At 48.2% G+C, this 24718-nt stretch overlaps 8 protein-coding genes across 8 annotated transcripts in view; 4 read left to right on the top strand and 4 right to left on the bottom strand.

Annotated features, from left to right (window-relative positions):
- Nucleotides 1–2442, bottom strand: part of BDR25DRAFT_297967 (HET-domain-containing protein) — a gene marked incomplete at its 3' end in the record, with an annotated part of 4323 nt that extends 1881 nt beyond the window's left edge. The window contains exons 1-3 of the mRNA XM_033689042.1: nucleotides 1475–2442; nucleotides 791–1423; nucleotides 23–743 (exon numbers count right to left, since the gene is read on the bottom strand). Coding sequence (XP_033540282.1) covers nucleotides 23–743; nucleotides 791–1423; nucleotides 1475–2222 — 2102 coding nt within the window. The 5' untranslated portion in view covers nucleotides 2223–2442. The remainder of the gene's footprint in view (nucleotides 1–22; nucleotides 744–790; nucleotides 1424–1474) is intronic.
- Nucleotides 2443–4066: 1624 nt separating this feature from the next.
- Nucleotides 4067–5759, top strand: BDR25DRAFT_319960 (uncharacterized protein; the record flags this gene model as incomplete). Its single annotated transcript, XM_033691866.1, has 2 exons — nucleotides 4067–4149; nucleotides 4208–5759. The coding sequence occupies 2 exons, from the start codon at nucleotides 4067–4069 to the stop codon at nucleotides 5757–5759; spliced, it is 1635 nt and encodes a 544-aa protein (XP_033540281.1).
- A 1391-nt stretch (nucleotides 5760–7150) lies between these two features.
- BDR25DRAFT_297963 (uncharacterized protein) lies at nucleotides 7151–8252 on the top strand (the record flags this gene model as incomplete). The annotated part of the gene is made up of 3 exons (XM_033689041.1): nucleotides 7151–7416; nucleotides 7466–7839; nucleotides 7886–8252. Exons 1-3 carry the CDS (start codon nucleotides 7156–7158, stop codon nucleotides 8250–8252), a joined length of 1002 nt encoding a protein of 333 aa, XP_033540280.1. The 5' UTR covers nucleotides 7151–7155.
- Nucleotides 8253–10550: 2298 nt separating this feature from the next.
- Nucleotides 10551–12288, bottom strand: BDR25DRAFT_319958 (uncharacterized protein; the record flags this gene model as incomplete). The annotated part of the gene is made up of 2 exons (XM_033691865.1): nucleotides 10551–10608; nucleotides 10661–12288. 2 exons carry the CDS (start codon nucleotides 12286–12288, stop codon nucleotides 10551–10553), a joined length of 1686 nt encoding a protein of 561 aa, XP_033540279.1.
- Nucleotides 12289–12624: 336 nt separating this feature from the next.
- BDR25DRAFT_108350 (FabD/lysophospholipase-like protein) lies at nucleotides 12625–15170 on the top strand. The gene is made up of 6 exons (XM_033683532.1): nucleotides 12625–13557; nucleotides 13615–13805; nucleotides 13859–13942; nucleotides 14002–14071; nucleotides 14126–14374; nucleotides 14421–15170. Exons 1-6 carry the CDS (start codon nucleotides 12911–12913, stop codon nucleotides 15079–15081), a joined length of 1902 nt encoding a protein of 633 aa, XP_033540278.1. The 5' UTR covers nucleotides 12625–12910; the 3' UTR covers nucleotides 15082–15170.
- A 510-nt stretch (nucleotides 15171–15680) lies between these two features.
- BDR25DRAFT_337824 (uncharacterized protein) lies at nucleotides 15681–17108 on the bottom strand (the record flags this gene model as incomplete). Its single annotated transcript, XM_033693225.1, has 7 exons — nucleotides 15681–15806; nucleotides 15864–16039; nucleotides 16095–16262; nucleotides 16308–16358; nucleotides 16410–16582; nucleotides 16647–16907; nucleotides 16956–17108. The coding sequence occupies 7 exons, from the start codon at nucleotides 17106–17108 to the stop codon at nucleotides 15745–15747; spliced, it is 1044 nt and encodes a 347-aa protein (XP_033540277.1). The 3' UTR covers nucleotides 15681–15744.
- Nucleotides 17109–19452: 2344 nt separating this feature from the next.
- BDR25DRAFT_347203 (uncharacterized protein) lies at nucleotides 19453–20222 on the top strand (the record flags this gene model as incomplete). The annotated part of the gene is made up of 2 exons (XM_033694245.1): nucleotides 19453–19853; nucleotides 19914–20222. The coding sequence occupies exons 1-2, from the start codon at nucleotides 19470–19472 to the stop codon at nucleotides 20220–20222; spliced, it is 693 nt and encodes a 230-aa protein (XP_033540276.1). The 5' UTR covers nucleotides 19453–19469.
- Nucleotides 20223–20722: 500 nt separating this feature from the next.
- On the bottom strand, nucleotides 20723–21650 carry BDR25DRAFT_362780 (uncharacterized protein; the record flags this gene model as incomplete). Its single annotated transcript, XM_033696630.1, has 7 exons — nucleotides 20723–20857; nucleotides 20893–20972; nucleotides 21027–21152; nucleotides 21196–21273; nucleotides 21308–21355; nucleotides 21405–21612; nucleotides 21642–21650. The coding sequence occupies 7 exons, from the start codon at nucleotides 21648–21650 to the stop codon at nucleotides 20723–20725; spliced, it is 684 nt and encodes a 227-aa protein (XP_033540275.1).
- Between the last annotated feature and the right edge of the window lie 3068 nt (nucleotides 21651–24718).

The following is a 24718-nucleotide window of genomic DNA, read 5'->3' as shown; positions in this document are numbered from 1 at the left end:
GCCTTGCAGCGCCCGATTGTACATGGCCTCCGCCTCCGCCAGCCTGCCTTGGTCGGTATAGAGGTCACCCAGACTGTGCAATGCCCATTCCATTCCCTCAACATCGACGTTGCCATTCATGGTGAACTGCTCATGTCTTGCAACATGTTGAAGAAGCCGCTGCTGAAGGAGCCACCACTTGTCTACATCCGTGCTAGGAACTTCAGATGCCACACAAGTCAGAGCTAGCCGTGCTAGGCCATTGTCCCATTCGCTATTCAAGACAGAGATCGCCCATGAGTGCACACAGCTATGCACTCCATACCCTTCCGACCCAAACCGCTGTCCAAGTGAAGGCTCTGGGTGAGCTAGACCGTACTCGCATAGCAAACGAACTGCCTCGTTAAAACTCAGTTCGTCCTCGGTAAGCTTCTGTATCCACTCATCGTCCGTATAGCATGCATGTCGAAGAAGTCCAAACCACATGTCTTGCTTGTCGAAATAGGCCCACAGCTTGAGCAACTGGGCCGATGCCGCATTTTGTTCTCGAATCCGATCGAAAGTGACCTGCCATGTCGTGTACAGTGATCGGTCTTCGTATGAATTTAATGTTGGACTTGTCCTCTGAAGCTTCAACCAGGATGCCTCGTATAGCCGAACATACTCCGCGAAGCCGGTGGTCACGTGCTCTAGATAAGCCCCGGCTGTGGAGAGAGCAAGAGGTAGGCCATCGAGCTGCGAGACGAGCGCTCTCGCATCAGGATCTAGCTTATCAGCTCCGAATAACTCATTTAGTACCTATATGACACACCTTTTTCAATGCCTTCCCTTCTGGACATGTTCGCCAAGATCTTGAGCCCGTCCTCTAGGCCTGTCAACTTCTGGACGTGGAGATGCTGGCCTTGGCTAACTCTCGCTGAACGCGTTGTGATGATGATCGAGCCGTGGTCACTTTCTGGCAGGTATCGACGTATATCTACTGTCGAGCGGTCGGAACTACCAGGGGTTCGGGGGTTGTCGTAATTATCGAAGACCATCAGCCAGCGCGTATTATTCCGAAGATCGAGCCACGTTTTGACTGCATCGACCACTCGGTCGGGGTCCCCTTCCAAGTCTAAATCGCTGAGCATTCCAGTCGAGGGGTGATACTTTAGGACTTGCTGAGCGATGTTGCGAAAGCTGAGCCGGAGAGAGTCTTCATCGTTCGCATTCAACCAGAATATCGCTGTATGTTTTTCCTTGTGCCGTCTGATGTATTCAATTGCCAGCTGAGTCTTTCCAATCCCTCCAAGTCCGTGAAGGACGACTGCTGATCGGCTACTATGACCATGACCATCAAGCAGGTCATGCATCTTCGCCAGCTCCTCCTCCCTAGCAACAAATCGTGCAGCTTCAGGAAGCGACGCAAGGTTGAGTTGGACGGCAAATTGTTCAAAGTCGACACCTGCGTTGGTCAGCTTCATTGCCTCAGTGAACACGTTCGGGCAAATCCTACCCTTATACATGCTATGGATTTCCTTCTCCAGCCGACTAAATGCATGGTTTCTCCCCTCCCCATAATTTAGCACCATAGAGACGCCGCAGATTCCAATCAAACAGTACGCCCCGTCCTCTTCAATCGTAGTATTGCGGCGCTCGGCCCAGGATCTCCGTTCTTCGATGCTAAAATTCGACAGCGCATCGCCTCGGAGAGCTTTCTCCGGGATGCCCGTGATCTCGTGTATCTCAGGCTCAAGCACCAGTTTGTGGCCAAGTCGCTCACCCTCTGAGCTGAAGAATTCTACCAGCCTTGGTGCGATGAGTTCTTGAAGCGTCCAACCGCGTGTAAACCATCGACTTGTCCTGAAAGCCTCTTTCCATGCCTTCTCGCCACCCGCTCCCTCCGATTTAGATACATCCGAAAGGTACACGTAGCAGCGCGAAGCGTTCTGGTACCACCGAAACATGGAGTTGATCGCCGCGCCGAGCTCGACCGCGTTCCTCTTGTCGATGCAGCATGTGTCTATCCAAAAGTAGTGCAGTCCATCAGCTGCGGCCTGGTCCGCGCAGAACTGTATCTTCCTCCACCCAGCTTTGCTCACAGCCTTGTCCATGCCCGCGTTGGCTTCCATGTCCTGTAAGATGACCTCATCTTTCCCCCATGTATGAGAGAGTATTGCGTAGGCAGGGACACGGCCGCTGGTAGGTTCGCGAAAGACGATGTCGCCGTCCGGTGTGCGCTGCAAAAGGCGGAAGAAGGCCATGGCTGAGGCGCGATCTCATCAGAAGCGCGGCTTCTGCAGCTCGTTCGACATGTCGGTGCGAGGAATTCGAGGGTCGACAGTGTGGAAACAGACGTCGGAGGACGGATCATGGAGGTGGTGCAGTGGTGGATGTAGACGCTGCCCGCGAGGCTGCATCGTGGCGCAGGCTGGCCGGTGAAGGGGCGCTCATGTTGCTTGGATGTTATTAGAAGCCTTGCACTACACACCGGACCCTGACGCGAACCGTTCGTTTTTAATATGTAGCAGACTATTCAAGAATTTACGCAGTTGTTACGAGAGGTTGGAGAGCGGCTTTGCTACAGAGCAAAGCGTTCGCATTTGTTGAATAAGGAAGTCGAATAATTAACGAAAGTGAAAAACCGTAAACACCTACCAGCCGCTGCATCTGGGCGGGATGCTGTGCCACAGACCTGCCAGGCACAGACTTGGCTTACTCGCCGCTGTGGCTTATGTTACACTGTAATTATTATGTGAGCGTGCAGATCGCCTCTCGTGATAACCAGGGCCTGGTCGCTTAGATTGGCAAGTACCGATCAGCGTGGCGACGCCGCATGAATCACCCGCGTATGACAGCCACGATCCCAAGGATAACTTGTGAACGTAATAGGAATGATTTGCGCCTCAGATACTGCCGCATTATAACTATCAACAGTGACAAGAGCTCGATAGTGGAGTCGTAGTAGAGCTGCTCTGTAATGCTACTAGATAGGGTCTATTCGTAAAACGGCGACAACGTGGACGACGCCGACGTAATTTTAAGGCGGGACACATCCCGGTAGTGCCGAAGAGGCCAAACTGCAGCGCTCGCAGAGAACCAAGTAAATGCGGTTATGTATAGAAAGTCAGGATTACTTTGAAACCGAAGTACCTATAATTCGGCTCGCTACAGAGGGTGGCTCGCGACATAGGGATGGACGTTAGTTGGTCGTCCTGAAACAAGGGTAAAAAACAAAATCGGTTCTCCACTCCATCAACAGAGCAATCGACAACAGGAAGACTACGATATTTTCTCGCTGCACATTTGTGTCTTATGCAGAGATGACCGAAGAACAACATCGCATCACCCATTATTTTAGTCTTGCGAGGGGGAGACTTGACATGGCGGGTTTTTCGCTGCACAGGGGACATTGCTCAAGCTGCTTTGGGTGGAAAGAAGCGTAGGTAATCTAAGGTGTACTTCCATAAGCAAAGGCGACCTGCGATTATAAAGCTTGTGTCCCATGAGTTCCACCAGGCGTGAGCAAACTCGGCGACAGCAAAAAATCCATCCGAGCGACGATCACGTCAACGGCGCTATGAAAGGGCAACAGCAGAAAGAGCATTGTCCTAAAGAATTCTCGCAGATATAAAACTCTTCCTCAACCCCGCAACCTCGGCGCGGAGATCAATGAAAAGCATTAAGCGTTTGGTGTCAAAAATTCCTAGCCGATCCGAAGACCAACTAAAGCAGTCATAGTTGTAGTTTTCAACTAGCAAAAACGCTGTCTCAGACGAATCTTCACTGACAAGCGTACTGCCCGAGCACTGGGATGGTTTTTCAAAATGGGTCGGGGGAACGGCGGGCTTAAATACTTTCTTGCTGGAGCGCGGACCACGTAGCACATGACCACTAGGTGTTTCGGTGTTTCTGCGGAAGGGCTGAATGCAACTGTTTTGTAATGTGTTGGGTCTAATCAGGTCTAGCGTCAGACAATCCCTGTGCGCTTTCACCTATCGGAAAGACTTGGGACCCCCATTTAATACGCTAGTGAGGAAGGCGGTCTCCAATACCTGGTTCTTGCGGGTGCTAGGCAGAAGTCTGGACCCCTGCTTCTAAGAGCGAGATGAGCATCCAATTGAACCCCGAGCCGAAATTGGGCACATGGTCCTTGCGCTCTGCTCCGCCCCTTGCTTCATTCACATCACCGTAACTCCATCAGAATATCCACCTTGTTTCTGGTGTACTGTACTGACACACAAGATAGGATCTATCCATCCCTAATCCGGTATTCGGGAAAGGTGCTGCCGGTGGATGACTCCTACGCTCAGGACCAGGCTGTGTACCACAGTGAAGCCGGAGGCAATGACTGCTTCATCGCTAGCATTGCCACCAGGCAGTCGTGCCTCCTAACGTATCTCGTCATCTCGGCAGATATACGCGGAATAATTATTCGCTGGCCTACTGAAATACACTTACTACCTGGAATTGTTGTCATCTCCCTTGATCTTGCCCGCATGGCGCATCAGTCTCATAGCCTCCCCTGGCAGACTCTGGCCGACAACTTCAAGTTCGTGCACACGAACGCCCGCTACCACGGCCGCACAAACCTATATCCATGCTTCAAGCACGGCCAAGGCAACCAGCTACAGCACTTTGCGCGCGTATTTGCGACTCTGCTGAATGACTTCTCCACCCAGGAACGCGCAAAATATCCCGCATTTTACACTCCCCCTGAGTCCGACGAAGTCTTTATTTCCGATGCATCTGTCAGCAGAATCGCAAAGACTGTCAAAGAGTACAAAGCACATTCCTGGCTTTATGGGGACATCCATCGGCCGGAAGACTTGGCATTACGGCCTGAGGAACGACGCATCCAGTTTTGGATCACGAATATCCAAGATGGGTCTAGGTACCCTCCCCAATCCGTCCATGAAATGCTTGAATTGCTCAAGACGCTTCTCCTGTGGGGTGAAATGGATCCGTTGTTCCGACTCGCCGCGCATTCGGATGTGTGGCTGCCGCGTGTGTGGTCGATCGAGACTTACGCCGACCATGGATGGGCCGATGTTAAAAATTTGGCATTGACAGCGTACATTTGTCTGAATGTCTTGTATCTGAAGCCGGAGTTGTACGACGCTACGATGAGAGAGGAGAAGATGAAAGACTTGAAAAAGCGAAACGAAGCCATCCCATCCCCGGAGCAATTCGACTACCGACTAACAAGCTCCTACCAAGAGACTCTCGTGCGATGTACCTGGGTACGAGGGTGTGACAATTTCGATGTCTGCACTTACCCTCACCGAGAGTTCTACGGGGCCCCAAGGGGAACTTACACGCAAGCTCCCTGGAATCAGCGGGAACAGTTCGGCCGAGTCCACCCTTCCTACCTCATCGAACACAAATTTCAGAACAAGTATGTCCCTGGGAAGCACGACATTCCCATCGTCATCAACCTCTTGGGTAGGAAAGGCCTCCCAGCCGAGCTCGCTCTCCTGGTTCTCGACTTCGCCAATTATACCCCCCAACGCAGACTCCTGGTCCCCGACGATCCATTGCATCCAGAGAACGGGGAACAGTTAAGGAAGTATCTCAGCTATTGCTGGAACCTCTTAGTGCGGACCGACATGTTGCTCAAGGCCAATGGAAGCTGGATTGACTGGGAGTACGAAGTCACTGACGTTATTCACCAGTTATGGGGTGTTCCGTATCCGAAGATGTCGACGACGGTGCATAGCTTTGAGTACAAAGGAAGAATGGAACACGAAGTCGACCCGCACCGAACACGGCGCATCTTTGTTAGGCCAATGTTCAAATAGCAAAGGCCCCCTCGCTTGAAACTTGTAACGCACTCTACGCAGTCGGGTAGGTATATTGGAAAGACTGGATGTATTCCAGAGCCTCACTAGCCTAGCCTGCAAGGCTAAAGAGAAAAGAAGAGATGCCTGCCACCACGGCGCCCAGAGTCTAGTCCGGGATATGCTAGACTCTCAGATACCGAACAATGCTACCAACCACTTGTCTCGCCTATCATCTCTCCCAAGCTACAAAAGCCTTTGTAAGATGCCCAATCTTGTATGTGTGTGTGTGTTAAATGCAGCACACGTATGCTTTAATGTTGCATATTGTGATGATTGTAGCCACGGAGAGCAGATTTAAACTGTGCGTGCTGGCTACATACCACATAATCTGTACTTGGGTCTTGAAGCATGAATTTCAGCTCCCCTTTGTCGGATGAAAGAGATTTGAGACACTTGGTTGGCACATAATTGGGTATGTTTCTTGAGGCGTTGGAGACAAGCAGCTGCCTGGGCTTTCTTTGTCTTGGATGGTGTTTTACCGTCCGGCGTGTATTGGTGAGCTTTGTATTTCTGCGATGTTGAGATTAACGTCCTTCACTACGTAGCGAGACACCCTGTGTGCCGAGACATATGAGGGTACTTCGACTTCTAGTAACACGCAGCCTGTGCACGCAATGGATACTGCCATAAAAGCATGCGAGTTATGTACTGTAGCTATTCCTTAACATCGCAATTGCCTCTTACCTAAAATTTATATTTACCTTATCGTCTCTGCGCCTAATTTGTGCGCAGCCTGTTTTTTTGTTGCAGCTTTTGTAGAAAGTCTCGAAGCTTTTTCATTTCCTTTTCGGGCAATTGCTTTATTACGGTACCGCCAATCACGAATTCATGCTTTCGCAAACCAATCAAAATCTGCAGTCCCACAAATGGGGACGTCACATCACATCCGGTGATGGCCCAGCAGACATCTCTAGTATTCAGCCTTGTCTAATCCCAACGCTCCTTGGGATATCCTTGCTCTGTTGTCCGTTCCCTAATAGTTGCCGGACAACGCGCGCGGCGCTCCACTTTACAAATTAGGATTTGTCGAGTCCGTGTACTTGCGGAGCGTCAACCTTCCTATAATCTTTCGCATCGATGATAACTATCCTAGCTTATAGAATTCACGATACCTGAAGAGATACTAGTGAGGTATGCTCTTATCGCTTAATTCTAATTCGATATTGCGCCCTCTCAAGATGTAGCCTTGTTGACTTAGGGTGGTACATGGCTCTGCTCTTGTCGTGACACCGCATATTGTATAGCCGCTGGGCTGTGTAAGAAAACATCAATGAGACATTAAACCACACTCAGACGCTATGTGAGCTCCTTTTACCTCGATAGTATCTACCATTAACAGGCTTTCCTATCTGAAATGGCAAATATCACGCACGAAGGGATCGTCACCATTGCTTGTTCCTGGACCTTCGCGCTCTTGGCATTACTCTCTCTATGGGCTATCTATTTGGCTCGACGAAGGGAAGCCGGCATTGTGCGCTCAGAGGATCTTTTAGTCTATTTTGCGTTTCTGTGTTCCGTTGTTTTGACAAGCATCACGACATGGGCAGTCCTTCGAGAGGGTTTATATCAACATCTAAACAGCGTGCCCTATAGTGAAATGGAGCTCATTGCAAAGGTAAGTGGTGAAATGACTATCCTCGTGTCCGTTACTGAATCGCCGGTAGTCGCTCGTTGCGAACGAAGCGCTATGGTCACTCGTAAACACCTGTTTTCGGGTTGCTGCTTGCTGCTTTAATAGGAAGATCTTCTCCTTCAGTCCAACCAGCACAGTCATGGTGGCCATGATCGTCCTCTCCGTCCTTCACTTTTTGGCTGCTTTGCTCGGAGGGTTCCTGATATGCCGACCAGTCTCAAAATCCTGGAACCCCGCCGTACAAGGACAATGCGGTAATGAGTTTGCTGCTTATTTGAGCTTTGAGATCATAGGATTAGCTTTAGATATAACGATCATTCTTTGGCCGCTTAAAGATATTATAAATCTAAAATTACCATTTCGGAGAAAAGCCGGTATCCTTTTCATCTTCACCGTTGGAATACTGTAGGTTACAGCAACCCTTAGTTGGACCCCGCTAAACACTATTTAGAATAGTGATTATAACCGGACTGCACATGAAAGGCCTTACCACGGTGGACTTCCAAGACTGGAGCTATTCGAAAGGGTATCTCGGACTTTTATCAGCACTCGGATCGTATTCTTCCGTCTTCCTATGTGTAGTGCCTGCTATTCCACGTATGTTTAGAAATTTTAAGGAAAGAATGGCAGAGAGAAGAGTGGATAAGGCAAAAAGAAGAGAGACCACGGAGAAGCTTCGGTCGCTGGGACTGAAATTCTCAAAGCAGGCTATAGCGGACCCTGAATTGTCAGCCATTCTCAAGGAAGAAGCGATCGATCAAGAAGAGGAGATCTCCCTTGACGATGTTGTAATGTGGTCGAATTTGGAAGCTTTTTAGACACGTACATCCCTCGATTATATCATGGAGTATTATTCTTCCCACTAAGGTATCTAACAACGCATATTGTTTGCTTGCTTAAAGAAGTAGGTAGACCAAACGACATTCCCCACGACGCTGATAATTGTAAGCGCCTTAGTTGTGATGTAATAAAGGAGGGAAGAAGCAATCTCGCTACATTCATAGCTAACAGAAACGTAGCGTTGTTCCTATAATGACGTTGCAGAGATGCTCATGTAGGAGTTATTGATTGCTTAGCCGTACGTATCCCCTTTTAACAAGCTAGGACTAGCTCTCGTCCGCTACTTAGTCTGGTAATCGGCGCTGGTAGGCTCGAGAAGCGTGAGGACGTGGCGGGCTTGACTAGATCTTTTCTTCGGTCGACGGAGAGGATAACGGCGAGTTTCGGCGCTCGATGGTGACGTGACGGTATCTCCACGTTTACAAAAGTAGGTATCATCGCGCGTTGGGCGGCATCTCGAAGTGTGAATATGTTGAAGCCGATTTCAACGTTGTGAACGTATTGGCTGACTAAATAAGCGCCGTGTAGAGGGAAGCCTATTACACCGCGAAAGAAGGCGCTGGATAGATTAGGCTCGGAAACGACGACATGAACGTAATTTTCAGAGAAAAGGGGATTATAGGCATTAGGATAAGCTATAGAAGGTTATTTATATAGAATTATAGCTATATCTATCTCGCGCGTGGGCTTTGCAGCAGCTGCAAGTCAAAGTACCCTTCATTTGTCTCCGCACACAGGGTATCTCGCTACGCAGGGATGGACATTAGGTTCCCTGGGACGGCGGGTTTGAAGGGGAAGACGTAAGATAATAAGATCAAGCATTGGGATTTTGGGCTGATGAGGGTATTTATACGCCTGGGAGGTGGAGGTAGAGTAATTAGGGGACGGCTCGCCAGAGCTGTCCTTAAGCAACCCGCTTATCATAAGTAGCACAAAACTTCCAATGCTTCCCCTTTCCCGGTTTGAAAACCCCCCTCACCTGCTGTCTACATCTCAATCTGCTCCTCCTTTGTATACCGTTTCTTCTCCGTAACCTTCCAAACGTCATGCCCAAACATCATCAGCATTCTCGCCTTTCAACGGAGGTGTGGATCCCCTAAAAAGCTTACATAAACCCTTGAGGGGTAGCGGCCGAACGATTCGGGCTAGGAAGCTACGCAATACTAATCGGAAGTAGAAAAGATGCGAAAACGATATCAGGTCGGCGCTCATAGGAGCTACGTGGTTGCTGGTATTGGTGCTTTAACCCGGTCACCGGGTTCTAGTGCTGCTGAACAGATCTTGTCTGAAACGTCTACTAGGTGTCTATCCGTGGCGTGTGTTAACGAGATAGTAAGACCTATTCTTAAGAATACTCAAGTGAGTTGGGAAGGTTGTGGGCCTCGGTAGCTTTCTCCTGCGAAAGCTGGGATATTTTGGAGACCCGTGCTTAGGCTTGAATGCGTCGACGAAACACTTGTAGGAAGATCTAAATAAATTACATTCCTGGCGACCTCGGCTAGTGCAAAACAACCACCATATCTAATTTTATTTGTGCTTCCTATCAGGCCTGTGGCTGTGAGGAGTCTTGGCGGGCGGGCCGACCTTAGCCTCGCAGCCTTGCATTCAATAGCAGTTATCAATCGTATATCCACTTGACGCACGCGCCTCTATAGCCCCACGCGTCGTCCTTACTGATAAGGACTTTGATAGAGCTTAGCAAGCTCAGGGTAACAGCTCCGAAATATAAAGGCCTGTTAATAATCGTCATTAAACAGGGGTAATGCGATTTAAGTGGATCTTGAGGCCTTGACGGATCGATCCATAGCATAGCCTACGCTATTGTATATCTTGTCATTGCAAACTGGTCCCAGGTATAAAAATGGCTAAAGAATGTTAGCATACTGGCGGTATCTTATAGGCTCGCGTAGGAAAGACTTAAGATGCTGGAGTAGCTAACTCATCTCTCTACGGTGTGGTTCTCGCTACGTAGTGAGGGATGTTAGTTATTCTATAATCTTGGTCGAGCTTTACGCTTGATGATCTTTATAGCTTTCTAGCTAAAAAAAAAATAGGCTACGATCAGCGGATTGTTCATTTTAATAAATGTATCACCACACAGGTTGAAGCGATTTAGTACATATAAACGTGTTCAATTGAAGTGCTATCACGATACCGAAGTGCTCCCGTGGTATAATGTGTAGCTAATGCTACGGTTCCGACACCAAAATGCTTGCATAAGATGGTAATCTGCTATCTTCAAAGAAGGATCATCTACATCCTTAGCTAAAGAAGTACTAAGCGGGACGGCGGAACGCTGCTTGGTCGAGATGAATTTGGTGGATTTCTCTGAGCCTGAATCCGGATATTAGTACGACGTTCATGATGTCTCGAACAGTATACATACGGTTTGACGATGTCGAGATAGAGATCCTGGAAGATTCGCTCCCAATCTTGGTCCGTTGGTGCCCCTGGAAATGTCCTTGTAAGGCAAACTTTCACCACTTCACCAAAGGTATTTGTATCGATGATTTTGCGCACAAGCACTAGTACATCGTCTAGAGGAAGAGGTTGCGTAAATGGGTTCTGCGTTCGTAATAATACGGCAGTGATAGCTCTGGGTGTACCTGTATCCGTCATGACAAGCTTGACGCGAGTACTCAATATAGCTTCGAGAAGAAGGATACCCAGACGCCGTATAGATCTCGTGATAGTGTCTCCATCACTACTATAGTAATCGCACCACGAAATACCGGTAAGATTATCCCGCATGTGGCCCGCGCTCCAGACGAGATCAATACCGTATTCATACCAGTCGCGAGGGCTGAGGTGGCCGGGTTCGTATGCCTGCCGCCCGCACTGTATTTGGCAGCCGCACATGTCCGCGAATTTATTCGACCGGAGGAAGAGGAGACATGTCTGACTGAGCTCGTAGCATAGCCTGAATACTGAGAAGTTGCCTAGTAGGACATTCGTTCGCTTGTCGGTCCGGTTGTATGGAGACATTTGGCTAGCGAGCAAGGAATTTAACGTACTTCGCGGCTCTGCAGGGTCCAGTCGCAGCGAGGGTGAGTCTGGTTCGTACGCAATTTTATTGAGACTAAAGAAAGTCGATTGTGTTCCGATACTTCCGAAGTAGTAAGCCGTGGAATCAGGTGTCTTTAAGACAGCTTTCAAGGCCTCTTGTAGGGGACCATGGTAGGTAGGCGGGTTTACTGCTTCCACTCGAATGCGTGTTAAAGATTCAAGATGCTGTCCGTCTCGGCGTTTCCCACAAATGAGCTCCAACTTCAGATGACCTGCGGCCTCCATTGCATCAATTTGGGTTACTTCGGTTTCTTGTGTCATTGCTTTCCCGCAAGCATTGAACATATCCAGGTCTAACTCCACACAGAATCCTTTAGCCGAAGGCATCAATGAGCAAAGTGTCTTGAATTCTTGTGCAGAATTCTTTGCCACTCTCAAGAGATGATAGGCGTTTCTCGTGTGATACTTGCGGTCCTCATCAGTATTACCGTAAGAAAAGAACTTCTTGCTTTCTTCCTTCCAACCCCGTGCCGATGCGTCCTTCAAGTTCTTAAGAACTTTTTGAAATGCTGAAGCGAGATCCCCAAGATATTTGCGCTTCTTGTATATGTACCTAGCCTTCTTCTCTTTCTTGGAATCCGACTTCAGGTCCCACTTGTCTTTCTTGAGATCAAAAAATTTAGCGAATTCTTTATGAACATCCTTCCCTAGACTACGGAGGCTCTTCAATCCCTTTTTGATGTCATCAAACTCAGATTTGCCCCACATATAGATGAGACATGCATCTGGGGTGGTCTTATCGGTTATCATCCAGTCCTTTTTCCATTGTTCTAGTTCTTTCACTTGATTGACAAAGTTCGTCCAGTCAATATCGAGGTCCCTTTTATACGAATCCTTCAATTTCCAATCGTCGTGAACGATTTGTATACCAGTTTTCAACATGCCATACCAGCCTATTGCGTTGACAACGATTATACACACTGTAGCGGCCGCTGGAATCTCAAACATGTTCGAAATAAGCTTCGTAAGTCTACGCTTGAGGCGTTTTAGTAGGCTATGTGTTCCCCACTTATGTGTCGATTCAGCTCTAAGGTGCTTCTGGGTATCTGTACGTGTACTCCGGAGGCAGCTCACGGTTGAGCCCCCTTGATTATTCTACGAGCAGGACGGTCGTCGTAGCAGGAGGATGGGAAGATGCATAAGTTCGAAGGTGTGAGGGATCGTGGCTCGTTCGATGCTTGTGTTGCGGTCAGTCCTGGAAGCAATCGTTTCTAGCAGAAGCGCGCTGAGCAGATGAGGCTGAACTTTAGAGGCACATTCCACTTACCGAAGAGCCTCAGCCTTCCTAATGACCAGCTGTAGTCTACTACGCCTTCGGTACGTTCGTCCTTGTAGCTCCTGCATAATACATACCTTCATTACGTGGGGCATTCATACCAGCAAAGACATCTCGAGCAATCCCTTGCCCTCGCCCTCACTAACCCCGTTGCGATTGCGGACCTTCGCCATCGTTGTATAGGGTACCGCTGAAGGCCAGCACCCTCCCGACGTCCTAGGATTCTGAATTGAGCACCTGTAGATATCCTGTTCAGCATCGTATTGTATCGACTTGCGAAAAGTCAGCGCGATCATGGCGACAAATGTTCATAGCATCGCAACCGTGACCGAGAGAGAGGAGACAAACCCTTCAGCTACGTTTCCCTCGACGGGGCCAGACACCCCGCGAGCCTCTCCATCAGGCGGGCGCTCCTCACTCGATACCGATGCCAGAAATGCTTCAGATCCAGAGGAACGCGCTTCTCAGATCGAAGGAAGGGCTTCCGCACCGCCGATAGAACCGCCAATCCCTGCAACCTCCGAGACCTCCCCACCAATTCCAACCGCGGACGCGGTCGAAATGGTGCCGCCGTTGCCGAATATAGAATACGCAAAAGCCGACGGAAAGAATGACGAGCAAAGGTCGGAAGCTGTACCGAGAGTTCAAATACACGCGCAACTCAGGAAGACATTGGCGCTCTTACGGACCGTGTTGGAGGCGCTACGTGAACGCCGCGCTACACTCCAGGATGTCCAATATCTGGAAGAAACTATTGAAAACTGCCTTACACGATTTAGAGTTTGGTCGATGGATATTTTCCAATATGATCGGCCGGAGATTTTTGGTTCTGAGAATGTGAACGCTGAACCGATTCCCGATGTGCTCGAAAACGCCCACCAATCATTCACGAGGTTAATCCATCTGCTTGCAGAACTCAACGCTAACTTTATTGCGATCACGTATGTTACACACTATTCCATGCATTTTCTCTACTGATCTGAGGACTGCTCTATTAGACCAAGATCAATTGGACCTCTGCTCATACAAAAATTCCCTGAATGGAAAGACAGCATTGCGGAAACAAGCTCGAGCATTCTGACTGAAGGGCCTAAAGTTGTCCTCGCACTTCAGAAGCTAGTCAAGTCATACCAGGAAAAATCCAATCGTAACAGACCAAAAAGCAGGCGTGCGCGTGTGCTATCTCTAGGTAAGTGGTTCCTGTCGAGGAGCTTTACCAAGGTCTGCTAAATGCAAGCACAGACGGCGGTGGCGTGCGAAGCTTTGCCAGTCTCCTCATTTTAAAGGACCTAATGAGACATTTAAACGAACTGCGATCCCAGGGAGGTAGTGTATCCTCCAAATTTTGGGCGATATCATGTAGCTGAATCACTAAATAGCATCAGCAAAGAACTCTACGGAGCCACTGAGGCCGACCGACGTTTTCGACTACATGTATGGATCAAGTAGCGGCGGGTGAGATCACCATTTACCAAGCGCTAAGAGTTTAACCTAACGTTGTGAAAATAGACTCATCGCCATCATGCTGGGACGCCTCGGTATGACGGTCGAATCCGCCATCAGTAACTACATCCAATACGCCGACCGCATCTTCAGCTCTCCCAAGCGATCCTTATTTGTCGGAATTACTCGAACCCGATACAGTGAAAAAAACTTGGTCCACGCCACACGTCTCCTAGTCGGCGACTTCGATCCAAGCCCTCCTCATGACCGATGGCGCCGAGACATCTTCCGTTCATCAGACACAAAAACCAAAGTGTACGATCTCCTAACCCACGCTATTCAGTCGTGCTAACAGATACAGGGGCGTGACAACATTCGACACAACTACGAATAAGGCATACTTACTCCGGTCATACTCCACCCCAGACGAGGGATCCTTCGATACCGACACCCTCAAAGTCTGGGAAGCTGCTTGGGCAACCTCAGCCGCACCCTTTTACTTCCCGCCCATGCCCTACAAGGACAAAACTTTCATAGATGGCGCAATATCAGCTAACAACCCATCCCTTACAGCCTTTAGGGAGGTACTAGAGCACACACAACACAGAGAAATGATTTTCGTCAGCATCGGCAGTGGCGGGTCCATATCTCGCCTACCGCGAAAGTCGGGTTTCGATGTGCTAGGGATCGCGGCATACTTAAATACGCTAGCATCTCTGGTGATGGATACAGAGGCCACGGCGAGGATGGTGGAGGGCGTGATTGATAGGAGTCAGCAAGATTATTTTCGGCTCAATCCTATTGCGATGGGTGTGAGGAGCTTGGGAGAATGGAAGACTAGTTGGAAAGGGAAGGAGAAGTATTTTGATACACTAGAGTTGGTAAAGTTGCGCACGGCGGATTTTCTGCGCAAGGCCGAGGTGCAAAAGGAGTTAGCGGTATGTGCGAAGTGCTTGTTGAAGGCTTTGCAAGGTAAGGACGAGACCGAGTGCAAGATGCCTGCGGACGAGGGAAGGAGCTAGTGCCAAAAGTGTCCAGCCCCCGAAATTACACCTGACCTTTTTGACCACGACTGGACAAGGGTGGATTGCTGAAGAGGCGAAAACCGGCGTCAACGGATCGATAGATAGCACGACGACCACAATGAGTTCCTTCGTCAGGAACTAGCCTATGAGGGAGATATAGAATAATGGACTTCAATTATAGCTCTATATGTTGGCCGGTAAAGAATATGAGAGATTCTGAAGGCAGATCTGTTTCGCTACACCGTGCGTTTCGCGACCAGAGGATTGACGTTAATTCAAGTTCTTGGTGAGGTGTCTGGAATTTGTTGGGACGAATGTGTGTGTGTGTGTGTGGAGGGAATCTATTGATATTACATGTGGGGCCTGCGTAGCCTCGAGTTGGAACACGGGTGTGCGGGGAGAAATTAAATACCTAGATTGGCAATGACCGGAGAAAAACAGCCGTTCTTGCAATTATGGGCGGAGTTGGTGAGAATTCATCGCAATGAAGAGAGTAATACTGTGGAATTGGCTAACGTCTTCTGCGCTTACTGGTAAAAATTCTCGAATTGATTCTCCGTATTCTTTATTTCTAGAACAATCAGGGGAAATGAGAGCGCTTTAATACATTCTAAATCCTTCAGTGATAACTCACTATGACGAGAATTGGACGCAAGGTATTCAGACAGTGCCATCGGCGGCCTTCAGGTGGAGCGCAGGTGCGCCCGGGATTTCCGGAATCCCTAAGCGAGTGCATTAGTCAAATGTTCCAAAGAATGAGGTGAACGTGAGAGACAAACAGTCGCGGTCACCAATATCCTCATTAACGCGATTCTTCACTGCGCAGGCATTCATCGCGGCCATAGTCTGCGTCTTCATGGACTTGCAGTTGACGTAGCATGCCTCATCCATGATTTTCTGGAGGGAGTCGTCCTTCCAGCCGAAAACGTAGTCGCCGTGGCTACCGTAGCCAGTGCTAAGTCCGCGAGTTAGCATTTTCAATCCTCCGGTGGCCAGTATGAGAAATTCACCCGTCACCGAAGGACCAGACAAAGGGCTGGCTGCCATCCGTTGGCCAGTCTTCTTTATTGTTGAAGGCTTTGGTCTCGAAGATGACCTCATACATAAGTTGAGGCATGCGAACGGGATGGGTTGATGGGCATGGGCCTTGGGATTCAAAATTACCGCTGGCAGGGTAGCTATTCTAGGTCAGAGTGACACTTGCAGATGTGAGAAGGACTCGCCTCATATGGGAAATGTGGTCGGGACTGTCTAGGTTTTTGCCATCCCAGCATCTGCGAAGGTAAGTGTACTATTCAAAATTTTACCTTGCATAAATGACTCACGTTGGGAAGCGGACATTGGTCATGATACCGGCAGGGCAGGGCTTAGTTGGGAAGTTCTTAGTCTCGGGATAACGTGTGCCCATATCCTGCAAGCAAGTGTAGGTAAGCTGGGGATACTTGTTGGCATCGGCCTTAGTATTAGCCATTGGGTTACCGATCAGCATACGGAAACCCTGATGGCAGTTAGTCTATACTGCGGTGAAAGCATATCGCATTTAGAACGCTGGTTGCACTCACTGGCTTGAAGGCTGTGACCTTCGCCTTCTGAGCATAGTCTGCAAGCTGGTTCTGCATATAGTACACAGTCATGCCGCCGTTCGAGCCCTCGAAGCCAGAATTGCCCTTCTGGGGAACCCGCTTGAACGTTCCATTCTTAGCACGAAAGTACAAAGCAGCTGTCCAGTAGTTGGAGAAATCATCTGAGGGCTGGCAGGTCGTGCACGTGGACAGCGTCGGGGGGTCGTGGTTCTCTGGTAGCATAGAGGTATTGAAGGAGTTCTTAAGCCATTAGTCTGTGTGAAACGTTTTTGAAGAGATGGAACATACCCCACCAATGATCTGGTGTAGATGTGGGGATGGGGCCAGGCCAGGGTTGACTAGAGGATCGAGACGGTCGACGACGAGCTGGGAGCATCCAAACCGAATCAGCGCATGGCTGGGCGCGAAGAGCGCAAAAGCAATGAAAGAACTCCAAAGCATCTTAGCGTTCCAGGAGTAAAGTGGTATGAGGGGTAGTGGTATTAACAGCGAGGACACAGAGCACGAGGTACAGCAAACTATGGACTGCCTTGCCTTTTATGACGTTTGTCTTTGGTGGAGCTTGATTGCCCGCGCGGCCTTAACTGCCGAAGGCCTCCAAGAGACATACTGCTGATAAGAACAATGGCATTCTCTTGGCCTATAGGAAACATGATGCCTCAATTCTAGAAGGTACCGATGTTGATCTAGCCCACGGCGTGCGTAGGTTGAGCTTCTCCACCAAAGCAATAACGGTAGAAACTTCCGCGGGTGGTACTTAGAAGACCGTCATTTCCGTGGCTTGTGGCCAGGGTAGGTATGCTGGGATTCAAGGTAATTACTTTACGGGCATCAAAATCAATTTGAGATCCTCTAGACCCCCGGCTGTCCGATAGGTTCGCACAGCCCTGATCGGGAAATAATAGGACTTGACTTGGCTCCCAAGATACCGGATCCGTTCTGAGACGGCGCCTGATGTGCATCTTGGCCTGTCACATCACCTTGACTGGTCATGACTGATTTCCTTATGCAGGTCTCGAAAAACTAGTCGGTATACTCTCGCAGGTGTTGTGCAGAAGACGCGTACCAAGTTTTCAGCTACATAGCAAAGTTTGGTAGCGCCGAGCGTTGCTATGGTCTTATAAATCTGAAGGTTTCCAGGCCCAGAAGCAAGTGGTCTGCATGATAACAGAACGCATGGATGAGGTTGGGGCCCTGAAGCTTAAATGGCTTGTCTCCTACTGATCTAAATAGGCAGTCGCATTCTAAAGAGATATGAAAAAATGCAGACAAGCTCTCGGATGGTGGATCTCCCGGGCTTCTGGTTCGAGTCTGAGGTGCAGATAACGCGAGATGACGAGGCTGACCCTGAAACTGGTGTAGCGAGCATTTTGGCTTCAATGTGGCGAAGGACGACACGGAAATGGCTCACATGGCTGCCCTAAGTACGGGAACTTGGATACTGACAGCAAAGGTTAGATGAGATGTCTATGAAAATGATAATAGTGTTGGAAAGAGACATATAATATCAGATCGAGTCCTCTTGTGGAGCGGGAGTAGATGAATAACCACTCTTGGTGTCAGTCGGACTTCGAAATTCACTCAAGGATGGCATACACCTGGCGATGAGGACTTGGGACCTACACTTCGAAGTATTTTTTCTTACGACAGTTCGTATTCTGGGCTTGGGTAGCGTGTTGTAGCAAGTGAGGGTTTCTGCACTCCAGATGCTTTCCCGTCCTGTACAATATGTGAAACGCTAATTGGAGGTAGAAGAGGGAGACCTTATAATTTGGGGACCTAAGTCGCGGACGTTCAATAGTGATGTTATCGACTATGAAACATCGACAGGATGTGGAGCGGTTGCCTTGACTAAAACTTGGGGAAGTTAGGTGAGGGACGTTGTTCTTTAAGCCACATCTTACATATACAACCTTACATGATTACCCAGAAAATGGTTGGATATATATTAGCCGAAAGTGAATGGAATCCGTGGCGCCTAGTTGGCTGAATGCATATCAAATCACCGTTTTGATTGCCCTCCACTGCACGACCCACAATTTTAATTGCACTTCAATGAAAATCCGGGATGCTGTGTGGCATGGGAGAGAGGGTCCACAGGGCTTTCTTACGCGAGAATATGCAGGAAACGTGACTGTAAGGGCTCGTGGGGCTCAAAAAATGATGAAGGTTAAGACGACATGGGAGCTCGAATTAAACCTAAGAATTTGTAGAGGAAATAAGTTAGCCCTGAAGCCACGCCGAAAAGCGGCGATGAATCTCCGAAGCGTTGTTAGGAAAGATGAGAGCGAGCTCTGAAGATGTATTCAAGGGTTAGAAGGTTGGTTGTCTGGATTGCGGGTCTGCTTAATCAGCAATCTAGCCTAAACTGGTCAGGGCACGTGAGGCCTGCTTCTAGCCAATGGCGAAGAGGCAGAGCCGATTAACCCGACTGCAAAGTAGTGCTCTGTCCTTTTGATTTCAGAAGAGTGGGGCATTACATCGAATGGCCTCTAAACGGGACGGAACTGAGCATACCCCATCCAAGTCTGCTTCTGATAAAAAAATTATCTCGGCCGGGCAGGAGTCAAGTTGGCAACTGACGTTGTGATGTTGAAACTCATTCCTTTGACTAGCTGTCGTGAAGAAGGAAGTATGATTACGCCTAGGGAGTTTCGAGAAAGTATATACAGCATCCATGGGAGCTAGAGGTCTAGTTAGCGAGTTTGTCATGTGTTCCATGCAGGCGAAAATATTTATATAAATATCGCGCCATCGCGTTACTACTGGCACGAAAAGAGTTACGCGTACAGAAACCTAAACATGTTTCGATTTTTCGTTATCCTTCTGTGCGTAACTATCCTATTTCCTGCAGATCCAGTGCTCGCTCAGAAAGCTATCAAAATCATCGCTACTCGGGTGTACCACTGCGCGGCAAATGTCTCCGCCGTGGTAGTAAATAATTCCTCCGCTATTGAAGTTTTGTACGATACCTCCAAAAGCGGTACAAGCCTCGCTGCATCTGGGCTGAGGATTGTAGTACCCCAAAGCAAACAACAATGCTTCGTGAACATCGAGTTTGCTTGGGAGCCTGCAGAAGATAAGGTGGCGGTCGAAAGCGTTACGACGAAGGGTGCTGTTCGTTTGGACAAAGGGGTTCGGATGTCAGTGGATACGGTGGCTGTGTGGAAGAATCAACCAACTCCGGTGAGGCAGCCTACATCAGAGAAGAGAAGTACTAGTATACTGACTGATATGCTATATTAGACAAATTTCACCCAAGCCATTGCTTCCGGGCCTCTTGAGACCGATGCCTTTGAACTAATATCCAGAAATTCCTCTCGGGCATTGTGGTCAGGTTGTGGGGCGATGACGGTCCAGGGCGATTCGCTTGCTGTGCAAACCACATTCACAGTGTTTCCGGACGTCAATGCAAAAAGTGCAGGATTCGGGGAGATAGGGAAAGCGAGCGTTGTAAAGCAAAGGCTGAACCTAAAGTGGTTGGGGTCATGTCAAGATCAGAACTACTGCGAGCAAACAGACCGATATGGGGGACCGATGTGTGATCTAAAGTGAGGTAGAAACATTCATAAGTCCCCTACGGAATCAATTAATTTCGGAAACGGAAAGACGAAACGCTTCTTGGAACGGAAAGTAAGCAGTCTGTAGACTAGGAGGCACGTTATCGAATATCTCCAGTCCTGTATCCGGAAGGTTTGACCTCATTGATGTGCCAACCACCTAGAGGCGCCACCTACAAAGCCTTGACATCTGCTTATCGCCTCAATCAGTAGGGAATATAGGTGGAAATGATACGGTTATTGATTGTTCCATTCCTGCCTTACAACGTCTATATCGAGGTCAACTTAATTGCCAGGAAGAATATAGTGTAGATATTCCAAGAGATCATATATTGCAGTGATCGCATATATGCCAGGAGTAGATGAGTTCATGTCTAAAAAAGCGCTAATGGGTCACACACGATTCCATGCATTCTCCGTGCAGAGGTACTGGTTGAGGTGAATGTGCTGTGGTGAGTGCACCCAATCTAAGGTCTTGCTACGCATGCAGATACTCTATTCGAATTGCTTTTTGTGCGCGGTGATTTTAGTCAGATATTTTTCGGTGTCAAAGGCATTTTGGACTAGCCCGCGAAAACTCAAGGCGCAAGAGGTTCTCCAGACTTCTCGAGTATAGATTTGGAAGGTGATCTCGGGTGCGCGACGACGCATTTCTGGCAATCCACTTCCACCACATCGATAGCCTGAACGGGCAGAGACGAATGAACAATACCGTCGTCAAGGAGCAGACCTAATTTGACTTTTGCTGGGGACTTTAGCTGGCTATTCTAGAGCATAGGCGCAGCTTCCATCCGGATACGCATACTGGCCATATCATTACTGAACGGTCCATAGCCCCTGGTGTTTCTGTCAAAATATCCAGCACCTCGGCCGCCACCAGGAATTGCCGAGGAAGACTGTTTCAAGGCATAGACGCCATTCCACACTGCAAGGATTGTGTTGAAAAATTAGATGATCATTGAGGAAACAAGTAATGCGCGTGGATTTATTTTCGTATATATATTCTTCTACTGTGCTTGAGAGCCTGGGAGGAGATTGACCTTTGGCTGCATGCAACAACAAACCTAAGCAAGCCGCCACCATCTGTGCCCATGCTAATTAGGGAGCCTCGAAGTGCAGGAAGAGCGCCTTATCCTATGGGTGATGGGTGAATTGGTGGCGCCGTTATTGTGGTAACGGGGCGAGGTTGATAGCCCGTATTGTTTTGTGTCATGTTTTGCGCGCGTTTCGGAGACGATATAGATTCGTTTGTGGCAGGATCGTGTGCAGGCGTTCGGGAGTATTATACGTGGCTCGGGAGGGGTTTGGCGGTGATAGTCCTGGAGCTGGAGGCATGGGAAGGATCCTGTGGTCTCTGTGCCATTAGGTTCTTGCGTGACAGTAACCTCGCTGCTGTAGGTTTTGTTTTAAGTACATGAGGCATGGAACATTCCCCTAAGCAAAGGAGTAACTTACAGTATTTTGAGAGGGGCCTAGGGGTGATACTCAAGGTCTATGTAGGCACAGCAGCATGTCCTCAACCCAGCGCTTCAAGATACGTTCACTCTCCAGTCAGGACCCACCGACTCCCATCTGCTTGAGGTATCGCAGTAGTTGAATCAGACTAAGACTCCTTAAGAAGACTAGCACGCTTGATTCATCATCCGCATGATCCTCGCAGTTTTCGCGTACGGAATCCAGTATTCTTTGACCATACCAATGTGGGTCTATTACATCGTTCCTAAAAGCCATCGTACTTAAATTACCCGCGACGAAACCTAATACAGAGGTGGCAGATGTGGCCACTAAAGCGATAACTGCTTTTCTACGCTTAGTTTAGTTGCTTGCGGGTTCATATTGGGTTTAGCAGGCTGGACGTTGAAAACACCGATTCCCTCTAAGCCAACCAATCAACGTATCGTTACTACAGGGTATTAAGGTACTTGAACTAGTAGCGCTGTTCCAATGCTAAAGCAAACCAGCTTCTCTGCCCCATAAACCTAATCAACTTAAGGCCGTTTATAATTCCACCCCTTTTTAACTCACCAAGCAGATCTCCTTACACCCCACCTCCTTCTAATCCGGCCCATTGAGCAGGATTTGAGGGCGATGCGAGTGCAAGGAGGGTTTCACTTTGGAGAGGTTATGTAGGAATATGAAAGGTCTTGAAGGTGAGATTTAATTTGGAGGATGAGCTGAGAGGTGGTTGAGATTAAGTTGATGAGGTTACCTGGCGTGTGGCTGTGTCGTGAATGCTATGCCGTCTAACCGTTTAGATAAACCAAGCATTGAGCAAGGAGTGGGCTAGGACGAGATTAAATTTCATATAAGAAGAACCTTTTTTTTGATATTTGTACATTATTTGGCAGACGCGTTTTATTATTGCTCGTAGAAATGTGTGTTGAGGGTGGAGTTCATATTTTCACGCTATTGCATACTGTGCTCAGATATGCACACTGTGGGAGGAAGCAACACACATCCCATAATCCTCGAATGTTCGTTTTGTCTTTCATCATTCTGTTGAGCCAACCTTTTGATACGTGGCTGCAAACTTATATATTCCTTGCATCAACATTTTAGAGCGTTGTCCACTGGAGATCCATTATCGTGTCACATTCAAAGACTTGTACAATGTCAAAGGACTTCAGATGTCGAGTGGCAAGTAAGCCTGAGAATATATTACTCCTACAGCAAATGGCACCGCGCCCTCGACTCAACAAATTATAGACCTCGGATACTTTTTTTTTCTTTTTGGAAGCAGAACTGGTACAGTTTGCTTTCGGATGCCAACCCTTGGGAGCCGAAAGATGAGCACCATCCCTTAATCTGGGAGGAGATGGATGCCTAGCCTATTCTACATCCTCATCTGGGGCATGTGCTTGATTGCTGCATATGGCTGCTTAGACTATGCCACAAAGTTAGACACTAGTTCTTCAATGCGAAGACCAGCAGCTGTTTCGGGTACATATGCGTTAGTATCTGTGCTCTAATGTAATGCGTGCGTGGCCGAAGGTCACAGGTGCTGTAGCCAACACCCCAGCTATCGCATGATATCGCAGAAAGGGTTATACCTCTAGGTGCTAAACATATACTGCATGCGTCTTTTCCGGCGAGGCATACAATTGGATCAAACATGCCAAGAGTTAGTACACATCTGGTCTGCTCCAAGACGTTTCCGTCGCTGAACTTTCCCCTTTAGTTTGTTCCCGATACTGACGTCCCGAAGATGATCCTATGTTTTACTGACTCTGTGACTGAACCAAATATCCAAGACTGCATCGCCAACATAACCCTCATCTTTGGGAAGACTGTCAAAGGAATTTAACTCACTGCCACCGTTCAAAATTGAACAGATCCGGTTACGAGTAATCTCAAATTTTTGAATACAGCCACAGCTGTTATCAACATGTGGGCGGCGTGGGCTATAATAGGAAAGCCACCTTCCCCAGCCACCCGTCCCGGTTGAAGAGCATTTAGCGAGTTCATAAATAACCGGGCCATCTGCGACGCTGCTTTTGTGGTTAAGAACCGTGGTGTAGAGTGGTACAAAGTGAATCTCCAAAACACCACTCTAGAGTCCTGCTCGGAATCCGCCATGGTCTATGACATTGGCAAAGGTGGTCTACTTCCTCCCTGAGCAAGAGCTCAATGGGTTCCCCGGTGCCTCTTACCTCGTTATTCTCGCTAAGGTGGCGAAGATTAAGAGCACGAACACCTCTTATTTTTTTTTTGCGAGGATTTTTCGATCCCGATTAGGTAGCAGGGGTTCCAACGGCTTTACTACGGGGCATAACGGTCACGTGTTCAGTACAAACGTACTGAGTTCGTGAGCCGCACTGTAAGCTTAATGATGCTCTAGGTACAGTACATAGTACAGATTATATTACTCTTTTAGGAAGTTTATATAGGGATTCTAGAGGAGTAGAAGGGTTAGTGAGTAGCAGGCCTGCAGGGAGCGTATAGGGGGGTTTCTAAAGTTCTAATTAACTAAAAGTTTTAAGCAAACGCTTAAATCTCTTTTTAATCTATCCTATCTACTGTCTGCTGTCTTAATAATGCCTAATACTAACTATTTTTTATTATAGAGTTATCTATCTACGCTTCTTACTATACAGGCCTTATCTAGCTAATTATATACTAGTATTATCGACTGCAGCAGTAGGAAACTATAACTATATTATTTAACGCCTACTAGGGGAGCATAAGGTTAACGCTAATAAAGAGCTCTTATCTACTAGTTTACAGCTACTGCAGCACCTATAGGAGGCATCTAGAGAAGAATTAGTTATCTGGCAGTTAATTAGACCTTAGTTCTGCGCCTCTAAAGACTTATAATTTTAGCTGTTTAAACTAGAGTACAGTTAATTGAATTAAATTGTACTACTTGTACAGATTATGTGAGCTGTAACAGTTACAATGTGCACACCTACATCTTCTCCTCTCTGCTGTACGAACGTACACAAAATCTCACTTGTACAGGCCTCAAAATCGCCCAATCGTACAGTACGACGC

This window comes from Lindgomyces ingoldianus (genome assembly GCF_010093535.1).
Source record: "Lindgomyces ingoldianus strain ATCC 200398 unplaced genomic scaffold BDR25scaffold_59, whole genome shotgun sequence".
NCBI lineage: Eukaryota > Fungi > Ascomycota > Dothideomycetes > Pleosporales > Lindgomycetaceae > Lindgomyces > Lindgomyces ingoldianus.
The sequence above is the reverse complement of the archived record's forward strand: the minus strand, read 5'-3'. Positions and strand labels throughout refer to the sequence as shown.